The sequence below is a fragment of the Corvus kubaryi genome, unplaced genomic scaffold, assembly GCF_017639235.1.
Source record: "Corvus kubaryi isolate FWS band 111438036 unplaced genomic scaffold, C.kubaryi_AGA036_p1.0 37024, whole genome shotgun sequence".
Lineage (NCBI taxonomy): Eukaryota > Metazoa > Chordata > Aves > Passeriformes > Corvidae > Corvus > Corvus kubaryi.
In genome coordinates this window covers 46984-70192 of record NW_024581011.1, presented here as the reverse complement: position 1 = coordinate 70192, position 23209 = coordinate 46984, and the positions used below count along the sequence as shown (strand labels likewise).

At 55.9% G+C, this 23209-nt stretch overlaps 2 protein-coding genes across 2 annotated transcripts; both read left to right on the top strand.

Moving 5' to 3' along the window:
• Positions 1-4244: 4244 nt before the first annotated feature.
• Positions 4245-9258, top strand: LOC121660953 (hydroperoxide isomerase ALOXE3-like). Its single transcript, XM_042020566.1, has 13 exons — positions 4245-4697; positions 5093-5291; positions 5364-5445; positions 5540-5662; positions 5760-5863; positions 5973-6295; positions 6371-6574; positions 6709-6795; positions 7300-7469; positions 7546-7667; positions 7760-7860; positions 8326-8496; positions 8712-9258. The coding sequence occupies exons 1-13, from the start codon at positions 4560-4562 to the stop codon at positions 8889-8891; spliced, it is 2004 nt and encodes a 667-aa protein (XP_041876500.1). The 5' UTR covers positions 4245-4559; the 3' UTR covers positions 8892-9258.
• An 8626-nt stretch (positions 9259-17884) lies between these two features.
• On the top strand, positions 17885-20894 carry LOC121660960 (zinc finger protein 239-like). Its single transcript, XM_042020579.1, has 3 exons — positions 17885-18407; positions 18623-18701; positions 19386-20894. The coding sequence occupies exons 2-3, from the start codon at positions 18680-18682 to the stop codon at positions 20306-20308; spliced, it is 945 nt and encodes a 314-aa protein (XP_041876513.1). The 5' UTR covers positions 17885-18407; positions 18623-18679; the 3' UTR covers positions 20309-20894.
• The last annotated feature ends 2315 nt before the right edge of the window (positions 20895-23209 follow it).

Here is a 23209-nt window from a genome sequence, read left to right as displayed (position 1 = left end):
TCCTTTTAGGACCTTTTCTGTGCGATCAGCTGCTCAACATGTAACTCGCGCCCACTGAACTGCATCAAACTCCCTGGAGATATGCACTTTCCTTCAAGCTCCATGTACCATCTATGTACCTCTCACTCTTACAGATCCCAAACCCCCTCAAAACGTCCAGCAGCTGCTCCCAAAGTAAAAATCCTAGAATAAAAAGCCAGCACTGGCCTTCATAGTCCCTTTGCAGGGGACTCTAGAAACTAGACATAACACACTAGTAATTCACACTTCCCTTCTCAACTATATATAGAGAATCATCACACTCTCTCAAAGTGGCAGAGTCCATCGCTACAGTAAAGCAGACGGAGAGGTGTCAGAACAGAAAGCATTTGCTGACCTTCCCTCTTCCCTGTGAAACCTGATACTTGCAGCAGAATCACTTTCATACACATTCACTGTCACCGAGTCCAAGCAGCTATAACTCACAGAGAAGGAAGTGTCAGGTCAAAAGACGTTTCTAAGAAACATCCTTCTCCTAGAAACATTTAACTTGTGCACAGCATAGTGGGACTACACACCTTCCTTATCACATACATGGACTGTCCCGTTTTTCACTCTCGCAGCTCTGTTGCCAACATCCAGCAGCTGCTCCTGTCAAATAGGCTCTGGAAGTAAAAGCCAGTACTGGGCTGCACCTTCCCCTTGCTGCACATCAACCACGTCAAACTCACCGGTGCAATTTGTACTTCCCTTCTCTGCTGCATCTACAGTTGTGTTCTCTGCATCTTGGAGCCAAAAGCAAAGTGCAATTGTTTCCACAGAGGGCTGGAAGAGGAATAGGTAGCAGCAGCACAAGTAGCTGCCGTTGAACTTCCCCCTTACGACTGCTAACTTGAATTTGGCAGGCAAATGAGTGGTAGCTACACTCCTCTTGCAGCCTGTATGACACGCACACAAGCCGGGTGCTCTGAGGCTTCGTTCTTCGCCTTTTGTAACCTGTCATTTTCCCTTCTCCCAGAGGCACACAGTCGTCTACTTCTTGCACAGAGCATGGTGCCGGCAGCAAAGCACCCCAGCACACTGCTTCTGCCGAAACACGCCTGGGCCATGCTCTTTCCTTCTCAGCACTAGGTAGCACCACATTCTGCCTCTCTTGCAGTCTGAATCTAAACGGAAAGCTTTTCAGCTACGTCTTGCACAGAGAACTGTGCCAGGACAACAAGCTTGCCTGGAGCTTGCCCCTGAAACTTGGGGAAACTTGTATTTACACCACATTCAAGGCACAGTCCTCTTTCCTTTACAACCTGCAAAGCACCATCAGATCGCGGTGCTCTCTGCACGGTCCTTCTCAGCTTGAAGTACCACTGCGCATATTAGAGCCTCGCAAGGACCAAAGATGTGGGTACACCTCTCACACAGAGAACTGTGCCAGGACAAAAACATGTTCTTCATTACCCCTTCTCATCACCCAGATCGTGGTGCTGTGTTCTTATCCTTAACCAATATCCTCCTGCCCCACTTTTCCCAGTCATCCCACCTCTCCCAGGCCCTAGTCCCCTCTTTTCCTTGTCTCTCACTGGACCCCCATTCCTACCTTTCCCAGACTCCTTTTCCTTCACACCAGGGACTCCTGAACTCCCCTTCACACCAGGGACTCCTGAACTCCCCTTCCCAGCCATTCCAGACCTCTCCACCCTGTGACCCTCCTTTCCCTGGACTCTCCATCCCACCTCTCCAAGTCACTGCACCCCTTTTCCTTGACGCTGGGGCTCCCTTGAGACCCTGTGGGCCCTTATCCTGGACCAGTACCTGCCAGCATCCCCTTTCCTGACTATCCCACCTCTTCCCACCCCTATTCTCCCCTTTCCTTGACTCTGGGATTCCTCAGACACCCCCCCCCCCCCAAAAGCTCCCCAGTTTCCCACTCCCTGCCTTTCCTGTTTGTGGTGCTGTCAAAGCCTGGCCCAGGCCTCCCCCAGTTTGTGGTTTGGGGTATCTGGACAGGACTCCCTTGGAGCAGGGCCAGAACCGAGCCGGAACTTTGGGATTCCTGCACCCGGATGATTGAGTGCCCCTGGCACAGCCACCCCCAACCTGGAAATGCTGCGAGTCTAGCACAACCAGAGCAGGGAGAGTGGGGGGGGCTGGGGGGAATCCCTGGGAATGGCGGGATCTGTGGGAATGGGATGAGATCCGTGGGGCTGTGATGAGGACCCATGAGGCTGGGATAGGATCTGTGGGGCTGGGCTGGGAATTCATGGGGCTTGAACAAGGATAGAAAACATAAAGTGGGATCAGCCCCTACAGTGCAGGATCCCCAGAATGCTGCCGGGCGGATCTGTGCTGCCTTCCCAGCCCCATCCCGGGTGTTACCACACCTGAGCTCCCTGATGCCGAATCCAATGAGGATGATGATGATGGCAGAAATGACAGACACAGTGACCAACACCACATTGAGATTCCAGCCAGATTCTGGCTCTGGGAAGCACGGGATGGTGAGGAGGTGGAGGAGAAACCCCATCCCGCTGCTCCACATTTCCAAATTCCTCTTTCCCACATTCCCTCTTCCCACATTCTACATTCCCAGCCTCATGCCGGGAAATGTAGGGAGTGGAGAACTGGGGGAACATGGGGATTTAGGAGATCTGGGGATCCCAGACTCAAGGAAAGGGGAGGCTGGGGGTGGGGAGAGGTTGGACGGTCAGAAAAGAAGGTTCAGGGGGGATTGGTGCAGGATAAGGGGATGCACAGGGTACATGTTGCTGGGGAAGATGATTTCAAGGAGGTGCAGGGTCTTGCAGAGGTGGGATGGGGATTCCAGGGGGTTCCTCTGCCCAGGAAAGGGTATCCAGTGGTCCCTAGTTTCAAGGAAAGGGGAGTCATGGGGTGGGGAGACCCGGGATAGCCGGGAATGGATGACCCTGAGGTCCTCAGTGTAAAAGAACAGGAGGTCTGGAGGCTGGCAAAAGCAGGAATGGGGATTCAGGTCCCAGAGCCAAGGAAGAGGGGAAGGCTTGGGGACTGGTGACGATGGGATGGCCAGGAAAGGGGGCGCCGGGGAGTATTAGTGGATAAGGGGTGCAGGATAAGGGGTCCCGATAAGGGGGTTCGGGGGGTCTGGTGTGGAGAAATTGGTGCGGGGGGTGCCAGTACCAGGGCTGGGGGTGCAGGGGAGTCCCAGTGCACAGGAATGAGGATTCAGAGCAGTCCCAAGGTCAAGGAAATGGGGTGTACAGGGATTGGGAGAGGTGGGATGGGAGGTTCAGCAGGTCCCCAGTGTTGAGCAAAGCAGGTCATGGGTTAGGGAGAGCCAGGACAGCTGGGGAGAGGAGCTAAGGAGGTCCCCAGTGTTAAGGAAAGGGGGAGCTGGGGACTGGAAAAGGCACAAATGGGGGTGCAGGGGGTCCCAGGATGAAGGAAAAGGAGGGACTGGGGGCTGGGGGCTGGAGAGCCGGGACAGCCAGGAAAGGGGGTTCAGGGTAGTTCTGTGCTGGGAACGGTGGATCAGGCAGTCCTGGTGCTCGGGAATTGCGGATCAGGGGGTCCCAGGGTCAAGGAAAGGTGGGGATAGGGGTGGGCAGAGGCGAGATCTCCAGGGAGGAGGGATCAGGGGTCGCCGGTGTTGAGGAAGGGTTTGGGGACTGGGAGAGGCAGGAATGGGGGTCCTGGGGGTGCCAGGTTCAAGGAAAAGGGAGAGGCTGGGGGCTGGGAGAGGTGGGATGGCTGGGAAAGAGGATGGAGGGTGGTGCCAGAGCCAGGGGAATGGGGTGCAGGGGGGTCTCGGCGCACAGGAATGTGGGGTTCGGGGGGGGCACGGTTCCCGGGAATGGCGGTTCACGGGGGTGCCGGTGCCGGGGTCCCACTGTCCCCTCGCCGCCCCCAGGAGCGCCCCCGGCCCCAGCGCTGGAGCCATCGCGCGGCTCCGCTGCGGCCCCGGAGGCGCCTCCGGCCCCGCCACTGGCGCCGCTCTTCCCTGCCCGCCAACGGCAGCTCGCGCTGCTCGTGACTGCGGAGACCCGGCGGGGGCACGGGAAGCTCCCGGCGCGCGGTGAGTGCCCCTCTTTAGGCTGGCGGCCAGCCCCAGAGCTATCGCTTGGGTAATGTCCCCACAGCCATCTCCGGGGCCGTTTCTTGGGTGATGTCCACACAGGCACCCCCAGGACCATCACTTGGGCAATGTCCCCATGGCCGCCCCCAGGACCGTTTCTTGGGTAATGTCCCCACAGGCACCCCCAGGACCATCACTTGGGCAATGTCCCCATGGCCGCTCCCAGGACTGTTTCTTGGGTAATGTCCCCACAGCCACCACCAGGGCCATAATTTGGGTAATGTTTTCACAGCCACCCCCAGGGCCATCGCTTGGGTAATGTCCCCATCGCCACATCCGTTGAGATCAGATGTACTGGATGCTGGCCAGTAGTGGTGATCTGATAACACCTCCCTGAGGAGGAAGGACCTGTCACCGGCTCACACAACGGCCATGGGGGTTGCGACACCCAAATCACCCAAAACAGCAGGTTTGCACCCCACAGCCCCTTACTCTTCTCTGAAGGCATCTCCGGGACAAGCTGCAGCTTGTCATGGCCACCTACAAGGTGACAGTGGCAACAGGTGACATGGTGGAAGCTGGGACCAACAACTCCATCTCCATCACCTTGGTGGGCAGCTACGGCGAGAGCCGCCAGACCACCGTTCCCTTCTTGTTCCAGCCAGGGAAGGTGGGGATGGGAATGAGGACACAAGGGGTGGTAGAGCTGTCATGGGGACATGAGGGGTGGCACCGGCTGTCCCAGGAATGTGAGGGGCTGCATGGACTTTCCTGGGGATACAAGGGGATGGTGGGAAGGGATTTGAGGGAGATGGAGGAAAGGGGTTCCAGGGTCTGGAGGAAAAAACCATTTGGGGAGGATGGTGGGTAGTGGTCAGGGGGGGATTGGAGGAACGGTGCTCTGGGGGGATGGAGGAAAAGGACTTTGAGGGGATGGTGGAGGATAAGGGTCCTGGAGGCAATGGAATCAAGTGGGGATGCTTTGAGCCCCTTCTCTCCTGGTGTCCCCTGGTGCCACGACAGGGCATCTGCCCATCCCCCCAGAAGTCATTTCCTCCTCTCCAGGAGAAGAACCTGTCTGTGCACTGTGGGCAGGACTTGGGCCCCATTGTCCTTATCCGCCTGCACAAGTGGCGGCTCTTCTTGGAGGACGCCTGGTTCTGCAAGGACGTCCGGGTGACAGCCCCCAACGGCACCCTGTACCGCTTCCCCTGCTACCAGTGGCTGGAGGGGGTCACCACGGTGGAGGTGCGGGAGGGCGCAGGTAGGACCCACCCTGCCCCCATCCTGCTTTTGATGTCCAGAGCTCCGACTTTTGACACCTCCCTTCTTTCAGGGAAGAAGCTGGTGGATGACAAGCTTCAGATCCTCAAGGAACATCGTCATCGGGAGCTGGCAGCACGGCAGGAGGCTTACCGGTGACAGCAGGGACATGGGGACAAGGCCAACTTTGGCCAGGTGGGCTGGTCAGCAGTGATGCTTACATCTGCTCCCGTTTCCCCTGCTCCTCAGGTGGAAGAACTTTGCCCAAGGCTGGCCCCGTTGCCTCAACGTGGACTCCGTCTTTGAACTTGACTCGAACATCCAGTTTTCCCGCATCAGGGCCACCAACTTCACTGGTTTCCTCATCTTCCAGTAAGCAGTGCCCTGAGGCCAGGGAGGACCTGGGTGATGGCAGGGAAAGGGGCCAGAGAACAGAATGGGTGTGCTGAGGTCCCCCTCTGCCCTGTAGAGGGGCCTCCCACTTTCTGTCAGGGTTCCTACTGAGACGCACCTCCTGGAACAGCCTGGATGAGATGCGCACCATCTTCTCCCGGACACAGGGCAGGGATATTGGTGGGTGCCTTGTGTACTGTCCCCTGCCCTTCCCCTGCATAACTCAGGGCTTCACAAGATGTCCCTGAAGGGTCGGTAAGTGGGTGCTGATGTCTGACTGTCCCCTTAGTCCCTGAGTATGTGGCCAAGCACTGGCAAGAAGATGACTTCTTCGGTTCCCAGTTCCTCAATGGCAACAACCCCATCATCATCCACCGCTGCACCACGCTGCCGCCCAAATTCCCGGTGACACCAGAGATGGTTGCTGGCTCGCTGGGGGATGGCACTGACCTGGGCAAGGAGCTGCAAGAAGGTCGGATCTTCATTGTGGACTACAAGGTGCTGGAGGACATCCCGGCTGACACCATTTACGGACGCCAGCAGTACATAGCGGCCCCGCTCTGCCTGCTTCACCAGGGCACTGATGGACTCCTGCGTCCCATCGCCATCCAGGTAGGGATGTCCCACCCCAAACCCTGCCATCAGGAGGATGACAATGGTCCTAGACCACCGTGTGGTGTCCCATAGCTCAGCCAAACGCCAGGACCCTGCAGCCCCATCTTCCTGCCGAGTGATGATGAGTGGGACTGGCTGTTGGCCAAGACCTGGGTGCGCAACGCGGACTTCTACAGCCACCAGCTCCTCACCCACCTGCTGAGGACCCACCTTTTTGGGGAGGTCTTCGCCATTGCCACCCTGCGCCATCTGCCCACCTGTCACCCCCTCTTCAAGGTAAGGTCCCCCCTCAGGGCCACCCACTGCCCCCCCTGCCCCCAGATCTGAGGGCAGTTATGCCCCACCTGACAGCCCCCCCAGCTCCATGGAGGGGTCCCTGGTCACCTGCCAGGTGTTTGTTCCCCCCTCAGCTCCTCATGCCCCATTTCCACTTCACACTGCACATCAACACCTTGGCTCGCAGTGTCCTCATCAACCCTGGTGGCCTCATTGACAAGGTGAGCCCTGGGGCCTGAGAGCACTGGGGCCTATTGGGAGCACTGAGGGCCACTGAATGCTCTGGGGTATTGGGAGGCATGGGGGTGCTGGGGTCTACTGGGGGCACTGGAAGTACCAGATTCTATTTGGGGCACTGGGGTCTCCTGAGAGCTCCGGGGTCTAGTGGAAACACTGAGAAGTACTGGGGTGTTACTGGGAGCTATGCAGAGTACTGGGGTGTACTGGGAACACTGGGTGTACTGGAATTGCTGGGGAGCACTGTAGTGTACTGGGGGCACTAGGGGACACTGGGAAGCATGAGAGACCTGGGAGACACTAGAGAACATGTGGTGGAGGACACTGGAGAGCATTGGAATATAATGGAGTACCAGGGGCACTGGGTATGTAGTTGGAGGACTTGTACCCTGCAAGCAGTGCAGAGTACTGGGGTGTACTGGGAACACTGGAGGACACTGAAGCTGGGCTCTCCTGCCCTCCCCACCCATGGGTGGCCCTCCTTCCAGGGCTCAGGGGTGACCTACGAGGGGCTGCTGCTGGTGGTGCAGCGAGGCCTGGAGCAGGTGACCTACACGTCCCTGTGCCTCCCCGATGACATCCGCCACCGCGGCATGTCCCACGTCCCCAACTACCACTACCGAGATGACGCGATGAGGCTCTGGGAAGCCATTGAGAGGTGAGACTGGCTTCGGGGGGTGGAGGGTGGTCCTGGAGTGCTCCAGGATCTCACAATCACCTCATCCTTATGGCAGCTTTGTCACCGGCATTGTGACATTCTACTATGGTGGGGATGCAGCAGTGAACGGGGACACCGAGCTGCAGGCCTGGGTGATGGACATCTTCACCAATGGCTTCCTGGGCAGGACCTCCTCAGGTAGCACACCTGCAGCTGCCACAGGATGTCCCCAGGGGAGGCAGGGGACAGGCAGATCCCTGACGCTCTTGGCTGTCGCCACCCCCACCCAGGTGTTCCGTCCTCGCTGCAGACCGTGGCAGAGCTCATCAAGTTCCTCACCATGGTGATGTTCACCTGCTCGGCGCAGCACGCAGCTGTCAACAACGGGCAGGTGGGACATGGGCCAGGGACCCAAAGGATATCCCCAGCTGTCCTCGAGCCATGCTGGGGACATGTTCCCCTCCCACTCCTCTGTGCGCAGGAAGGATGTGCCCATCCTGAACCAATGTCTATGTCACACCTCCCTACATGCCAGATGGATGTCCCCATCCATCCTATCTCCGTGTTGGAAGGATGTCCTCATCCTACAACCCCATCCAATGTGTCCTCATGCCAGAAGGATGTCCCCATCCATCCCCTCTTCATACTGGAGGAGATGTCCCCCCTCCATCTCCCTTGCTGTGCTGAGATGTCGCCATCTGCCCCCCCTCCCCATGCCAAAGAATGTCCCCACTTGTCTCCTCACTGTTTCAGGGGAATGTCCCCACCTGTCCCCTCACGGTTTTGGGGGGATGTCCCCACCCATCCCCTTGCTCATTTGGGAGGATGTTCTCTGCAGTGACCTCTCCCCCTGCAGTATGACCTGGGAGCCTTTGTCCCCAACGCCCCATCCTCCATGCGCCACCCACCACCCTGTGAGAAGGGCCGGGCCTTCCTCCAGCACTTCCTTGACACCATCCCCGAAGTGGCCACCACTGCCAACATCCTGGTGGCCCTCATTCTCCTCAGCTCCCAGCTCAAGGACAGGGTGAGTCTGGCCTCACGGTCCCCATGTGCCCCCCCAAACAGCTCTGTGGGCCCAGGGAACTGCAAGAGGTGTCCACAAGGGTGGGTGTCACCACCTTTGGTGCCACCAAGGTTGGGGGATGGCCACCATTGCTCCACAGCTACCAGGTTGCCAGAGAACCCCCAAATGGCACCAAGGGTTTGAAGCGGAAGGGTCCATGTCCTTGTCCCCTCTAGAGGCTCCTGGGACAGTACCCTGAGGAGTGGTTCACGGAGGCGGAACCCCGGCGGCTCATCCGGGCCTTCCAAGGGCAACTGGAGGAAATCCGGGACCGGATTGAGGAGAGGAACCACCTGGCTGAGCTGAGATACAACTACCTGAACCCGCTGGAGACGGAGAACAGCATCTCCATCTGAGCATGGGAGCTGCACCCACTCAGCACCCCCAGCACTCCCAGAACCCTGCACCTGGGCACCCCCAGCACCCAGCAACCCCAGTATCTGGACACCCAGTGCACCCAGCACCTCCAGAACACCCAGCACCCTGCACCTGGGCACCCCCAATACACAGAACCACCAGCATCTGGACATCCAGTACACGCAGCGCTCCCAGCATCCCTTACATGGCCATCCCCAACACCCTTGTCACCCAGCATCCTGCACTTGGACAATGCCAGCAACCCCACGACCCCACACCTGGAAACCCTCAGCATCTACCCCCAGCACCCTCAGCACCCCCCACTCCATTTCCCTCCCCCCAATAAATGCCAGCTGTCCATCCTTACTGCATGTCCATCCCTAAAACCACAGGGATCCACACAGCCCCCACTCAAAGTGGGAGATGGACTGAGGCAACTGGGAGACATGAAGGAGTGCCCAGTGCTCCCAGTGGTCATCACTGGTCCCCAGTGACCCCAGTGCCCCCCTGCAGTGCTCCCCTTGTTGTGGGCAGAGTGGGAGCTTCAGACAAAATTTATTAGAGAAGCTCCTTTTGAGATATAAGGTGCAGAGAGGACCCCCAACACCCCCAAAACATACCCAGGACCCCCTGGCTTTCTAAACCTCTTCTCAGAAGGGAATGTGGGTGTGGCTGGATCCAATCCAAGTCCAGCTTCCTCATCCTCCTCACACGCAAGGTGCTGCAGCCCCACCTTGGAGGCCCTTCACTGAACCTGCTCAGGCTTTCTGACATCTTTTGTGTGTTGAGGAACCAAAACCAAGGCATAGTAACCTGGATAATCCGCATCCTTGATCTCCTGGTCACACAGCCCAGGGTGCTCCTGGCTTTCCTTGCTGCCAGGGCACATGGCTGCCTCCTGCCCCGCTCCCTGTCCACCAAGACCTTTCCCACAGGGATACTCCCAGCCAGGCAGCTCCAGCCTGTGCCATTACAGGGGCTGATACTGGCATTTGTCCTTCTGGGATTTCATGAGTGGGTGAACTGAAGATATGCAGGTAACCAAGATGGCCAAAATCCACAGCTGAAGTATAAAGAGTAGATTTTATTCTATCGCCATGCTAGCAAAATGGGGACACGTATACTCCTAAGCTTATTCCATCTTAACAGGGGCAAAAAGCATGCACACCAACCCTGTTCCCTGCCTTAACACATCACAGGGCCTATCACAGGCACATTCCTTCACAAGGCTGTGTTTTTACTATCTCTGAGCTTCTTATCTCTCTTCCCTCTCACCAGGAGGCCTAGGCCTGTGAAAAATGCTTTCAGGTCTTTTTTACAACATCCTGTTATCTTCTGCAGAAATTCCACTTCTCAAAGCAGACAGAAAACAACCCAAAGCAACCACAATATGTGAAATCTCCCCCACCGAATATTAGCATCTTTCAGCTGCAAGGTCATCTTTGAGCAAAAACAACTCTTTCTTTTCTTCCTTGCAAAATCTTCTGCTTTTAACCCCTTCTTCCCCTCAGTGAGGTTCCTGCCAATACATGCTTTCCTCCTCCTTGAAGCCCTTCACTAAACACAGAGACCTGAGAGACCTTTCCAGTAAAGACTCAGGCAAAGAAGCCATTGCATCCCTCAACATCAGTACCAGTGTCTGCTGGTATTAAATCCCCCTCCCTGTTCTGAAGCAGCCCTGCACAGCACAGACAATGCACAGAAATTCCTTGTCTGTTGCTGGCCTTGCTGTCACCTCCTGGCAGCGTCTTCATGGCTCCTGTTTGTAACCAGTCCTGTGACATCCCAGTCCTGCTTCCTTCACATGTCCCCACAGCCCCCCTGTGCAGGCCCAGCCCAGGACAGGAGCACTGCGGGTGGGAACAGCCCCTGTGCCGTGGTGCCCACAGCAGCCTTGGGGCTCTGTGCCCCACAGCCTCCCTGCTGGGCAGCCGCTCCCAGCTCCTGCACAGGCTGTGGCACCTGTGGGCCTGCACAGACAGCCCTGCCCCAGGCTCTGCCGGGCTCTGGGCCATTGCCGGGAACAGGCCCTGAGCCCCGCAGGAGGATGGAGCTGGGGCACGGCCAAACTCCCCTGCAAACCTGGGCTGAGCAGCCAGGGCTGGCAATGGCTGGGCACAGAGGCTGCGGGTGACAAATGTCCTGGGCCCCCTCCCTGCTCTGTCCCTGCCACCAAGGGCACAGAGCAGCCTCCTCTCTCAGGCACTTTGAAATCTTTGATCCCTTCCACAAGCCTTGGCTCTGCACCATAAACCCCTGGGGTGAGTCCTCCCCTGCATGGTCACACAGAGTGAGATGGACACTGAAGGTTTTCTCTCCCCAGTTCTTTCCAGCCCAGCCCAGCTCCCTCCAAGCTCTCCCACCTCCTCTGAGCTCTCTCCAGCACCAAGGGCCTGGCCCCACATGACTGTTCAGGGCAGGGTGCTCTGGGCAGTGGCCCCGTGTCCTCAGTCCCTCTGAAGGGCTCAGCAGCAGCTGGAGCTCAGAGAGGACTCAGCCCCACAGATGGGGGAAGATGCTTGGCCAAAGGAAAAGGAGGCTCCCTGTGTGCCCTGCTCTCCTCTCCAGGAGATCCTGAGAGCTCTGTAGCCTCTCCTGCTATCCCTTATCCCCAGGCTAACAAAAGTCCCAGCCCTTGTGGTCCTAAAGAGCTCCTCCTGCTCCAGGCACAGGGCCTATTACAAGGCTGATGCAGCCAGAAAACTGTTCTCATTTCTCATTCATTCCCGCTCTGCTGAGGATGGATCTCAAGGCCAAAACAAAATTGCTGCAGGTTAATTTATTTCATTTGAATACCATGTGAGTCTCCCTATTCACACAATGTCTCCGGGTCACACAAGCTTGGTGGATGCCAAAGGAGGAGGGGATGAGTAATGACATTTCTTCTTCAAGACAACAACATCACAAGTGGGGAAGAAAAAATCTGTAAATAAGGAAAGAGACTTGATCTGCCATGACATGCACTGAGACTCACTGACAGAGGACAGCAGGCAGGCTGTGGCTGCTGGAAAGCATCCAGTCCTAAGTTTCTTCAGGGCATCCTTGAGCTTCTGGTTCCTCAGGCTGTAGATGAGGGGGTTCAGTGCTGGAGGTACCACCAAGTACAGAACTGACACCACCAGATCCAGCAGTGGGGAGGAGGTGAAGCGGGGCTTCAGGTAAACAAACACAGAAGTGCTGATAAACAGGGAGACCAGTCAGGTGAGGGAAGCACATGGCTTTGTGCTGTCCCTGCCCAGAGGGGATCCTCAGCATGGCCCTGAAGATCCGCACAGCATAGAAAAGAATGAATACAAAATACCCAAATCCTAAACAGACAGTAAACACAAGAAGCCCAACTTAGACCAGTTATTTTCAGAGACACTCCAGTCTCCAGATTCTCAGAGACTTGAACCTTTGTTGTCATGGAGAAGCAGGTGGACTCAGAACCCTGCAAGGTCAAGGGTCTGTTGAAGATGAAGGCTGGAAGAGAGTCATGGCATGTACCAGGAGGGAGGTTCCTCCCCCATCTGAAAACCTGGACCTTCTACAACAAGTAAGAGGCCCTGGTGGCCTCTTACTGATGAGGTAAGAGGCCACCAGCTGATGAGGTGGGTGAAGGTGCTTCTGGGATAGAGGAGCCTCCTAAAGCAACACCACCTGTACCCTGCATCACAATCTCCTCTGTTAAGAGGAAAAGAAGGGTAGCTGTAATAGGACACTCCCTGCTAAGGAGAACGGAGGGCCCAATTGGCAGACAGGACCCAACTCACAGGGAAGTCTGCAGTCTCCCAGGGGCTTGGGTAAGGGACACTTCTGGAAAACTCTCCAGTCTAGTAAGGCCTTCTGATTACTATCTGCTATTGGTTTTTCAATCTGGCAGAGATATATACAGAAATAACAAAGAGAAATCTGAGGGCAATCAAAAGCGATTTCAAGGCCTTGAGACAATTGGTTGAAGGATCAGGAGCACAGGTAGTGATTTCTTCGATCCTTCTGGTAACAAGGAATAATATTGATAGGAATAGGCAAGATCCATCAATGTGTGGGTCCAAGGCTGATGCAATTGGAAAAAATTGGGTTATTTGACCATGGGATGATCTATTCAACACCTCGTCTACTGACACCTGATGGGATTCACCTTTCTCAGAGGGGAAAAAGAGCTCTAGCACAGGAGCCAGTGGGGCTTGTTGACAGAGCTTTGAATGAGCTTAGAAGGGGGAAATGGACAAAACCAGGCTCACCAGTGATGAGCAATGAGATGGAGTGCCAAAACTTGAGGGAAGGAGCACTAATAGGATCTCTCAATCCTGCCACAATGTACCACACCTGAAATGTTTCTACATTAATGCATGCAGCATGAGTAACAAAGATGGCCTGGAAGCTTTGGCCCACTGCCAGAGATTTGACATCACTGGCATAAGTGAAACCTGGTGGGATGAGACAACTGTGATTGGAGTACCCTGTTGGATAGTTAAAGGCTCTTTTGGAAGGATAAGCAGGGGAGAAGAGGCACTGGCTTGGGAAGACAAACAGCACCACTGCAAATGTCCTCCCCTTCTTCCCTCTTCCCCCCACTTTATATCCTGAGCATGCTGCCATAAGGTCTAGAATAACACTTGGGTCAGTTGGGGTCACCTGCCCTGGCTGTGACCCCTCCCAGCTTCCCATGCACCCCCTCCCCACTGTGGCCGTATGAGAGGCAGGAAAGGCCTCGGTTCTGGCTGAGCTCAGCAAGAAACAAACCATATCTGTGTTCTCAGCCCTGTGTTCAGCACAACCCCAAACACAGCTCCACTGCTGCCTGTGCAAAGGAAACTGGACTGGCATTGGCAAAGGAAATTAACTCCACCCCAGCCAGAACTAGCACAAGTGCTCTGAGGTCTCTACACCACCTGGTCTTCTCCAGGCTGAACAGCCCCAGCTCTCTCAGCCTGGCTCCATAGAGAAGGTACTCCAGTTCTCTAACCCACTTCGTGACCTCTTCTGGACTTTCTCTGACGGTTCTAAGTCCTTCTTATGATGGGGACACCAGACCTGTGCGCAGGACTCCAGATGGGGTCTCACAAGGGCAGAGTAGAGGGGCAGAGTCACCTCTCTCGATCTTCTGGCCACATTCCTTTGGATGCAGCCGAAAACTCTGTTAGTTTCTGGGCTGGTAGTGCTCACTGCAGGCACCTGCTGAGTTTTTCATCTACCATCACCCCAAAGTCTTTCTCCACAGGGTCATTCTTGATCATTTCACCACCCAGCCTGCTGGTATGTCTGGGATTCCCACGATTCTGGTGTAAGGCCTTGCACTTCGCTTTGTTGAACTTCGTGAGGGTTTCATCGGCCTCACCCCTCAAGCCTGTCAAGGTCCCTCTGGATGGCCCATCCCTTCCCTCCAGTGTGCGGTACACCACACAGCTTGGTGTCATCAGCAAACATGCTGCAGGTGCCTCAATCCCTCTGTCCATGTCACTGACAAAGATGCTGAACAGTGTTGGCCCCAGTATGGACCCCACTGGTCACTGGTCTCCACGTGGACAATGAGCCGTTGACCACAACTCTTTGCATGCAGCCATCCAGACTGTTCTTTGTCCACCAAATGCTCCATTCATCAAATCCATGTCTCTCCACTTTGGAGACAATGATGTCATGAGGGACAGTGTCAAACACTGCATAAATTTAGACAGACAACATCAGTTGCTCTGCCCCCATCCACCAATGCTGTAGCCCTGCCATAGAAGGTCACCAAATTTGTCAGGCATGATTTCCCCTTTGTAAAGCCATGTTGGCTGCCACCAATCACGTCTTTGTTTTCCATTTCCTGGGAGCTGGGGCCATTCTGGTGGTACTGGTGGTGCCGGGAGCACATCCAGGTATGGGTGAGGAGCTCATCCAGGTGTGGGTGAGGAGCTCTTAGGTGAGCTCAGACACACAGTGTGGGGAATGGGAGGGGGCTGGGACCTCAAACAGAGTTAGGGTGCAGCTGGGGATTGGAGGTACTGTGGAAAAGGCATAGAAAGGTGGAAATGAGGGAATGAGATGTGAAGGGGGGTCCCATGACATCCTCTGTACCTCTCCCAACAGTTCCCTGGGGTGCTCAGGGTGGAGCTGCAGTTAGATGGCAACAGGAGTGGGGGGATTCATGCTGGGGCTCATCATCCTTCCTCTACCTGCACAAGGTGAGCAGGAGGCGGGGGAATGGAGGGCATTCCTGGAGTGCCTCCTGTACATGGGGATGCCCCAGCTCTGAGGTTGACCAGGGAGCCGGGCTCCAAATTTTGATGGTGGGTTATTGAGATTGCTCTTACCTCCTCCTGAACCCATCTCCCAAGATCAAGCAAGCTCAAGGATTGCTCCCACACAAAAGGTGCCAGGACAGAAAGCTGTTGCCGGCCTTTCCCTCCTCTGGGCAGCCATCACCTGCACAGCAACAATGGGCCCAGGTGTTGTACTTCCCAAGGAAAGGCACTGACATCCACTTCAGGAGCCCACCAGCAGAATTTGGTGCTACCAGGTTTCCATTCGTCATCCGTGCAAAAAGCAGGGCCTGCAGTAACCACAGATACCCCTCTCCACTTCTCTGTCTCTCTTACCATCCTGAAGTATCTCCCCATCCCTCTCTTGTTCCCAGGATCCCATTTTCTGGCTCTTTCTCTACCTCCTTCTCTCCTTCCTCCTTCTTTTCTCTTCTCTCTTTTCTTCCTGTCCTGCAGGACAAATGGGGCAGGCCAGGTGGGACCTGTGAATGAGGGGTGGCTGACCAATAGTTCCCAAAGGGAATGCAAAGGGCTTCCAGAGTTCTTTCATTAGTGCCTGTATTGGGTTTGTGTGGCCAAGTTTTGGTGGCAGGGGGGCTACAGGGGTGGCTTCTGCCAGAAGCTGCCAGAAGCTTCTCCGTGTCCAGCAGAGCCAACACCAGCTGGTGCCAGGACGGACACACCACTGGCCAAGGGTGGGTCAAACAGAGATGGCAGTGACACCTTGTCTCAGTTAGAGACAAGTTTAGGGGGAAACACTCTGGAAGGAACATCTCCTCCACAGAAGACAGGTTTTCAGCACTCCCTCCCCCACCGGTACGAAAGGAATTGCTTGGAGAAAAGTGAAAAAAAATATTTATTTAACAAACAAACTGCCAGCAGGGCACAGGAAAAACGAATAGCTGTTAAAATATTAAACTTCCTTGATGCAGAGAAAGCTGGTGGACTTAGAGTTCCCTTTGTAGCTGGCTCAGCCCCTCCCGAGGTCCAAGGCTGGGATGCGGCATCCCTGCAGCCTCCCCACTGGTCCATGGGGTCCAATGACCTGGTTCTCAGACCACAGCTAGGCCGAACAGTTCCAGAAGAAGAAGAAAAATTTCCAGAGGATTTTGGTATGCTGGTATGCAGTCCTGGGAAAAATTCTTGCCTCAGCTAACAGGTTAGCTAAAACCAGGAAGGTGATCCCTCAGCTCTGCAGCAGTAAGAATGTGGGGGAGCGTGTGAGTCCTTGAACGCAAACCACGCTGAAGAATTCAGTCGGCTTCCCCCCCCTTTCCCTCGGGCCCAGCCTAAAGCTGAGGGACCCATTTCTGGGCAGTAAGCAGACAATAGGGGAATACAGTATTATAAAATCACCCCAAGACACACCTCAGGGATAATGGATTCAAGAAGGAAAAAGTTCTTGGGTAGATCGAATTGGTTCCAGAGAACACCAGAGCGAGAACATGCAAGAGGAACACTGCAGACACCCAGGGCAGTGTAGAAGGAGGGGCAGGAGCTGCTCCAGGTGCCAGAGCTGAGATTCCCCTGCAGCCCCTGGAGAAGCCCACGCTGGAGCAGGCGGATGCCCGAAAAGGATGTGAGCCCATGGAAAGCCTGTGCTGGGATCCCTGTGGATCCCCGGGGAGAGGAGCCCACCCTGGAGCAGCTTTGCTGCAAGGACTTGTGACCCTGTGGGGGACCTATGCTGAGGCAGGGGAAGGACTCCCAACTTGTCTCCCTGAGCAGCAGCAGGAACAAGATGTGATGAACTGACCGTGACCCCCATTCCCGTCTCCCTGTGCCACTGGAAGGAGGGAGAGCCCGGGAAGGAGGGAGGGGGTTGGGGAAGGTGTTTGTAAGATCTATTTTACTTTCCATTATCCTGCTATGATTTTGATAGGTAATTAATTCAATTCATATCCCCACCAGACTGTTTTGACCATGAGTGCCGTCCCTGGCCCGGCTGGCGATGCTGGGCCTGATGCACCCAGCACACGGATGGCCCTCCTGGCTGCCAGGGCACTGCTGACAGATCCAACTGGGCATCGATCAGGTCCCGGGTCCCTTCCTGCAGCTGCTCTCTACTCTCTCCTTTCCCAGTCTGTACGCACATCCAGGGTGCCTGGAAGAGCAGGAAGAAGAGGCGAAGAAGGGATGAAGAAGGAGAAGCAGGAGGAGGACGGATGAAGGACGAAGAGGAGAAGCCAAGATTCAGCAGCAAAAAAAGCAGACGGAGGAGGAAAAGACGAGGCAGAGAGAGGAGGAGGAGCAGGAGGAGGAGCAGGGGCAGGAAGAGGAGGAGCCACAAGTCCACAGCTCATTGTAAGTGCAGCCCCCCCCCGCTCTGGGAGCATCGGTCCTCCCCTCCGCATCCCGCAGGTGACCGGGGAGCGGGAGCTCGCCGCAAATATCATGGGGGGTTCCTGGGAGAGTTTTTCTGGGAGGCCGATCTTTGGATCTTCCGGGATTCCAAAGCTGAGCCGGAAATGCGCCTTGGGGGGATATTGAAGGGTCTCCGGGAGGTGGCGTTTTTGGGGTGGTCCCGGTGGCGGCTGCCGGCAGAGCCCCGGCGGTGGGCGAGGGGGTACCGCGTTCCCGGAGCCGCAGTGGGGGTTGGGCTTCCTGGTCAGGTCCCGCCGCCTCCATTGTCAGCCCGCCCTCGTGGCGATCGCCCGGTACTGGCGGGAGGGTGGGACACCGGTTTTGGGGGCCCTTCGGAAGAGCCGAGGTGTGTGGGGGGAGCCCCAGAGAGGGGAGACCGGAGAGGGGCGATACCGGAGCTGGGGGACCCCCAGCAGCCTGGAGGGGGTCGAGCACGGAGACGGAGAAGCCTGGAGAAGGGGTACGCTCGGGAGTCAGAAGCGGAGTACCCAGAGAGGGGGCACCGCCGGCAGCCAGGGGAAGGGGATAGGTTGGAGAGGGCTCCCCCAAGGAGCACCGAAGTGGGAAACCCAGAGTGCGGGGAGCTCTGGAACCTCCAGCATCTTGAAGCAGAGAGTCAGGGAACAAACGTCCCCAGGACTCCCAAGACGCCCTGTATCCCTAAGCAGGGGGACCTCGGATGGGGGGACCCACTGGACCTCCAGCAGCCCAGATAAGAGCGACCACCATAACCCCCAAATCAGGAAGACCTCTGGGATTCTCAGGACCCTTGGGGTCCTTGAGAGTGGGGATCTCCAGTACACGGAGGACCCCCAGCAGCCTGGACAAGGGGAAACTGAAACACGAAAGTGGAGAGACCAGAGAGGGGGAACTCCTGAAAGATTTTTCTTTGGCAAAATCTTGATCTTTAGACGTTTTTGAGGGGTGAGTTTTCGTATTTTGGTTGTTTTTTGGGCTAAATCTTGGTGCTTTGTAGTTTTTGGGGCTGAATTTCCTACTTTAGAGGGTATTTTTGCTGAATCTTGGGGTTTTGGGGGCTGTGTCTTAGTGTGATGCCCAGTGACTTCCAGAGATGGAGTTGGACAGGAGGAATATCCAATCCAGCACATCTCACATCTTGTTTTTTCCACCAAAACCAGGATTTCTCATTCCAAAACTTTGACCAGATAGAGGAGGAGGCTGCAAGGAAGAGGAAGATGCCCTGGGACACCCAGACAGGTGAGGAGGAAGTCACTGCCCCTTTCCCCTTCTCTCCTGCTCCATCTCCCAGCCCAGCATCGCCCCTGGCTGCAGGACAACCCCGCTGCCAATGCTGTCCTGCCAGAGACAGATTTGAGGGGATCTCCTTCCCCTTCCCTATGGCACAGAGGCAAATCTCCTTTCTCTCCTCTTTTCTTCCTCCTTCCTTCTCCCTTCTCCATGTTTCTCCTTCTCCTTTCTTCTCCCTTCTCCATGTTTCTCCTTCTCCTTTCTTCTCCTTGTTCCTTCTCTTTCCTGTCTCTCCTTCCTCCTTTTTCTTCATGCTCCTTCCTCCCTTTTCCTCATTCCTTCCTCTCCTTTCTTCTTCTTCCTCTTCTTCATTCTTTTTGTTCCTTCTTCTCCTTCCTTTTCATTCCTTCCCCTTCTGCCTTCCTCACTTCCTTCCTCTCCCTCTTCCTGCTCTTCCTTCCTTCCTCTCTCCTCAATCCCTCCTCTCCTTGTTCCTTTGACTCACTCATTTCTTCTGCTCCTTCTTCTGCTTCTTCTTCATCATCATTGTTGTTGTCATCATCTTCGTCGTCGTCGTCATCATCATTGTCTTCTTCTTCTGTCTTCTTCTGTTTTATTCCTCTTCTGTCTTCTTCCTTCCTCTCCTTTTTCCTTCCTCTTCTTCCTTCCTCTCCTTCTTCCCTCCTCCCCCAGGGAATGAGCTGTGCACGGGGACCAAAGAGGACAAATCCCCACGTCAGAAGCTCGTGGAAGAGGCCATTTTGAGCAGCTCCACAGCACAGGAAGTCAACAAGGAGGAAAAGCCCTGGAGATCCCACATGAGGAGGGGCTGCAAACCCAGCCCAGGGATCTCTGAGGAGGAAAGACCCGCCCTGTGCCAGGAAGGTGGCCAGAGCTTCAGCCAGAGCTCAGAGCTGGTGATCCATGAGCAGCTTCATGAGAGGGAGAAGCCCTACAAGTGCTTGGAATGTGGGAAAAGCTTCAGCTGGAGCTCCCACCTGATCCGCCACCAGAAGATCCACACTGGGGAACGGCCCTACATGTGTGGGGAATGTGGGAAGAGCTTCAGCCAGAGCTCCGACCTGGTGGTCCACCAGCGCCTTCACACAGGGGAACGCCCCTACAAGTGCTTGGAATGTGGAAAGAGCTTCAGCAAGAAGTCCAGCCTCATATACCACCAGCGCTTCCACACTGGGGAACGGCCGTACATTTGCTTGGAATGTGGGAAGAGCTTTAGCCAGAGCTCCCACCTCATCAGCCACCGCTGGCTGCACACTGGGGAACGGCCCTACAACTGCTTGGAATGTGGGAAGAGCTTCAACCGCAGCTTCAGCCTTGTCATCCACCAGCGTGTCCATACTGGGGAACGGCCCTACAAGTGTGGGGAGTGTGGGAAGAGCTTTCGGACCAGCTCTGATCTCCTCATGCATCAGCGGATGCACACGGAGGAGAGGCCCTTCCGCTGCATTGATTGTGGGAAGAGCTTCATTCGTAGCTCTGACCTAATCAAACACTGGCGCGTCCACACCGGGGAGAGGCCCTACAGGTGCCTGAAGTGTGAGAAGAGCTTCACCCAGAGTTCTGCCTTGACCTCACACCAACGGACCCACTGGTAAGAGAAGCCCTACAAGGGCCCCAGCTCCAGGAAGAACACTGGAGGATCCATGTTGGGCTGAGGCCTGGTGACCCATGTTTCTGGTGATCCACACTGGAAGACACCTGGCATGTGGTCTCCGCATCCTCCTTCTTCCCCACAGGCATGCGGATCAACACAGGGACAGGAGCATCCATTGGGACAAAGGCTGACATTAGAAATTCATTGGGAAGAGTGGATTTGTTGGCTTTAAACCCCAGCAAGTCTCACCTGCTCTGTCCAATCATTTCTTCCTGTGGTGTCAAGCAACACTGGATGATCTTTAGGGTCTTTTCCAACCTAAATAATTCCACTATTCTAATTCTCTGTGGCCCATGATTGTCTTGCACAGCCAGATGGTGATAGACTGGGGCAAAGACCAAAATTTTGAAGACAGTGGGGTGGAGACCCCTCTAAAAAAGGCTCTTCCACCCACCCAACTCAACCCCATGGATACTCACACCATGCTGACATGTAAATCTTTTTATTTTGGCCTTGATTTTCTTTTGATTCCTGATCATCCCTTAAAAACACCTGAGACTGGGGTGAAAATAAAGAAATTGAATGAAGACCTCTAAACCTCCACCATTTTACTGGGATTTTGGGGTTCAGGGGAATATTTGGGGAGATGTGGGAGAGTTTTCTCCATTGCTTTTGCGCCCCAAATCCAAGAGGGATCAATCTGTTACATCAAAATGACTCAATCCCAACCTAAAATACCTTGATCCCACCCCAGAAGGGCATGATCCCACCTCAAAATGGCTCAATTCCACCCCAAAAATTACACAATCCCACAGCACCCCCAAAACCCCTAGGAGGGGTGGGATGGGGTTTGTGATGGTGTGGGATGTGGATTGGGAGGAGTGGGATGGAGTTTGGAAGAGAGGAATGGGGTTTGGGAGGGGTGGGATGGGATGGGATGGAGGAAATAGGGCTTGGAAAAAGGGACCTTGATATCCAGGAGGAGTGGGATTGCGATTGGGAGTGGTGGGATGCAGGTTAGGGGCTGGAATGAAGTTTGGGAGGGCTGGGGAGGGGATCTGGAATAAGATAGCGAAAGATTCGGGATGTTCAGGATGGGGGGGACCGTGTCCCTGAGGGTATTTCAGGGTACCCCCCAAATCTGGAGGTTTTGGGGTACCTGCCATTCCTGAAGGGATTTTGGGATATTCCCCATTCCTGAGGGGATTTCTGGGCACCCCCCATCCTGAGGGAGTTTTTGGGGTACCCAGAATCCGGAGTGGGAGGGGGGAGACGTGACTTTGGCACTTGGGAGGGGGGCGCCAGAGGGAGTGATAAAGGTAGCCCATTTTGGGGAGGACCCTGCTGATTTCTGCTAGTGTTGGGGCGTTATAAATGGCTTTTTGGAATAGACTGCTAATTTTCGGGGGCTGAGGTGACTCTCCCCCATTCTCGGGGGCTGCGGTAATGTAGGATGAGGTGAACCCATTTTGGGGAGAATCCTGCTCCTTTCTGCCAATTTTCAGGTAATAAATAGCTTGTGGAAGTCCCCTGCCTTCATTTTGTGGGGTTGGGGTGACCCCATGGTTCCTCCGATGCCGGAGGCGTTATAACCGCTTGTGGGGGTCCCCCGATTGCGGGACATCCCAGCTGGAGCAGGGTGTCCCCCCTTGCTGCAGCCCCACCCCTGAGGCAGCGCTCAGCCGTGCGGAGCGCTCGGCGCTGATGGCTCCGCACTCGCCAGGCAGAGCCGCAGCGCCCGGCGCTTCCCACCTGGACCAGCCCCCCCGGACTCCGCTCTCGCCCCCAGCGCCCCCCGGAGCGGAATTTGGGGAGGGGGAGGTGGGGGCGGCCAGGCCGGGCCCCCCCGCGCTGTCCCGGCGGGGGCCGAGTGCGGGCGGGAGCCCCGCGGGGCCCGGCCCTGCCCGGGCACGGCTGATGCCGCCCGCCCGCGCTCCGCACTGGTCCGGACTGGTGCTCCCAGTGCCGCGCGGGGCGGGGCCGCGGCGATCCCAGCAGGGCACAGCGCGGCTGCTTTTAGGGTGTCGGGACCTGCCCGGCGCTGGGGATGGGACAGCTGGGTCCGTACTGGTCGTTACTGGTGGTGCTGGGAGTCCCCCGGCTGCGGGCGCGGAGCTCTCTGGTGAACGGGGTGGGGCGGGCGAAAGAGGGAAGCAGTAGGGGCAGGACGGGAAAAGGTGTGGTAGGACCCCCCAAACCAAGAGCAGGGGATGGTGGGCTGGGGATCTGGGGGACGATGGGAAAGGGGTGGAGGGTGTGGTCTGGGAGCCATAAACGGAGTGGGACGGATATGGGAGCCACAAAGCTCAGTGAAAGGGGCAAGTCGGACCCCCATAGTAGGAGGTGGGTGGCATCCCCAAACCAAGTTCTGGGGAAACCTGGAGATTGGAGGTATGATTGGAAGGGGATGTGAGAGGGTGGAGAAGAGGGTCTTTTGGCTTCCAGACTGAGTGTGAAGGGGCTGAGTTCCCAATACTGAACCGGGGTGTTGGGGACACCCCAAAACCAAGCTGTGGGGGGAGCTGGGGATTGCAGGGACCATGGGAAATGGATGAGAGAATAAGGAAAACTGGGGGTGCGACAGTGGGCAGGGGCATCCCACGGGGGTCCTTAGCCAGATGCTCTGCTCAAATGGGGTCAAACAACACGAACAATGCCCTGTTTGCATACATGCCAAGCAGTAAATGAAGAAGGGGGCTCCCACTGCTTTTGGGGTTGAATGGCAGTGAGATAAGATACAGTAGATCTGTTAAAATACCAGGATAAAGGAACAATCAAGTGATTCCACTGATAATTTATCCAAAGCTGCTGAGCTGGCACAGCTGCCTGAGCACATCTGACTGACAGTGCAGGACTTCAGACTATAAAAGCCCCATCCCAAATTTTAACTGTGGTGTCTCCT

Bases quoted from the DNA above. Each gene is read 5' to 3' on its own strand.
- LOC121660960 (XM_042020579.1), top strand. From the start codon at position 18,680: ATGCCCTGGGACACCCAGACAG. The intron at 18,702-19,385 runs GTGAGGAGGAAG...CTCCTCCCCCAG, and splicing joins GCCCTGGGACACCCAGACAG to GGAATGAGCTGTGCACGGGG.
- LOC121660953 (XM_042020566.1), top strand. From the start codon at position 4,560: ATGGCCACCTACAAGGTGACAGTGGCAACAGGTGACATGGTGGAAGCT. The intron at 4,698-5,092 runs GTGGGGATGGGA...CCTCCTCTCCAG, and splicing joins TCTTGTTCCAGCCAGGGAAG to GAGAAGAACCTGTCTGTGCA. The intron at 8,497-8,711 runs GTGAGTCTGGCC...TGTCCCCTCTAG, and splicing joins GCTCCCAGCTCAAGGACAGG to AGGCTCCTGGGACAGTACCC.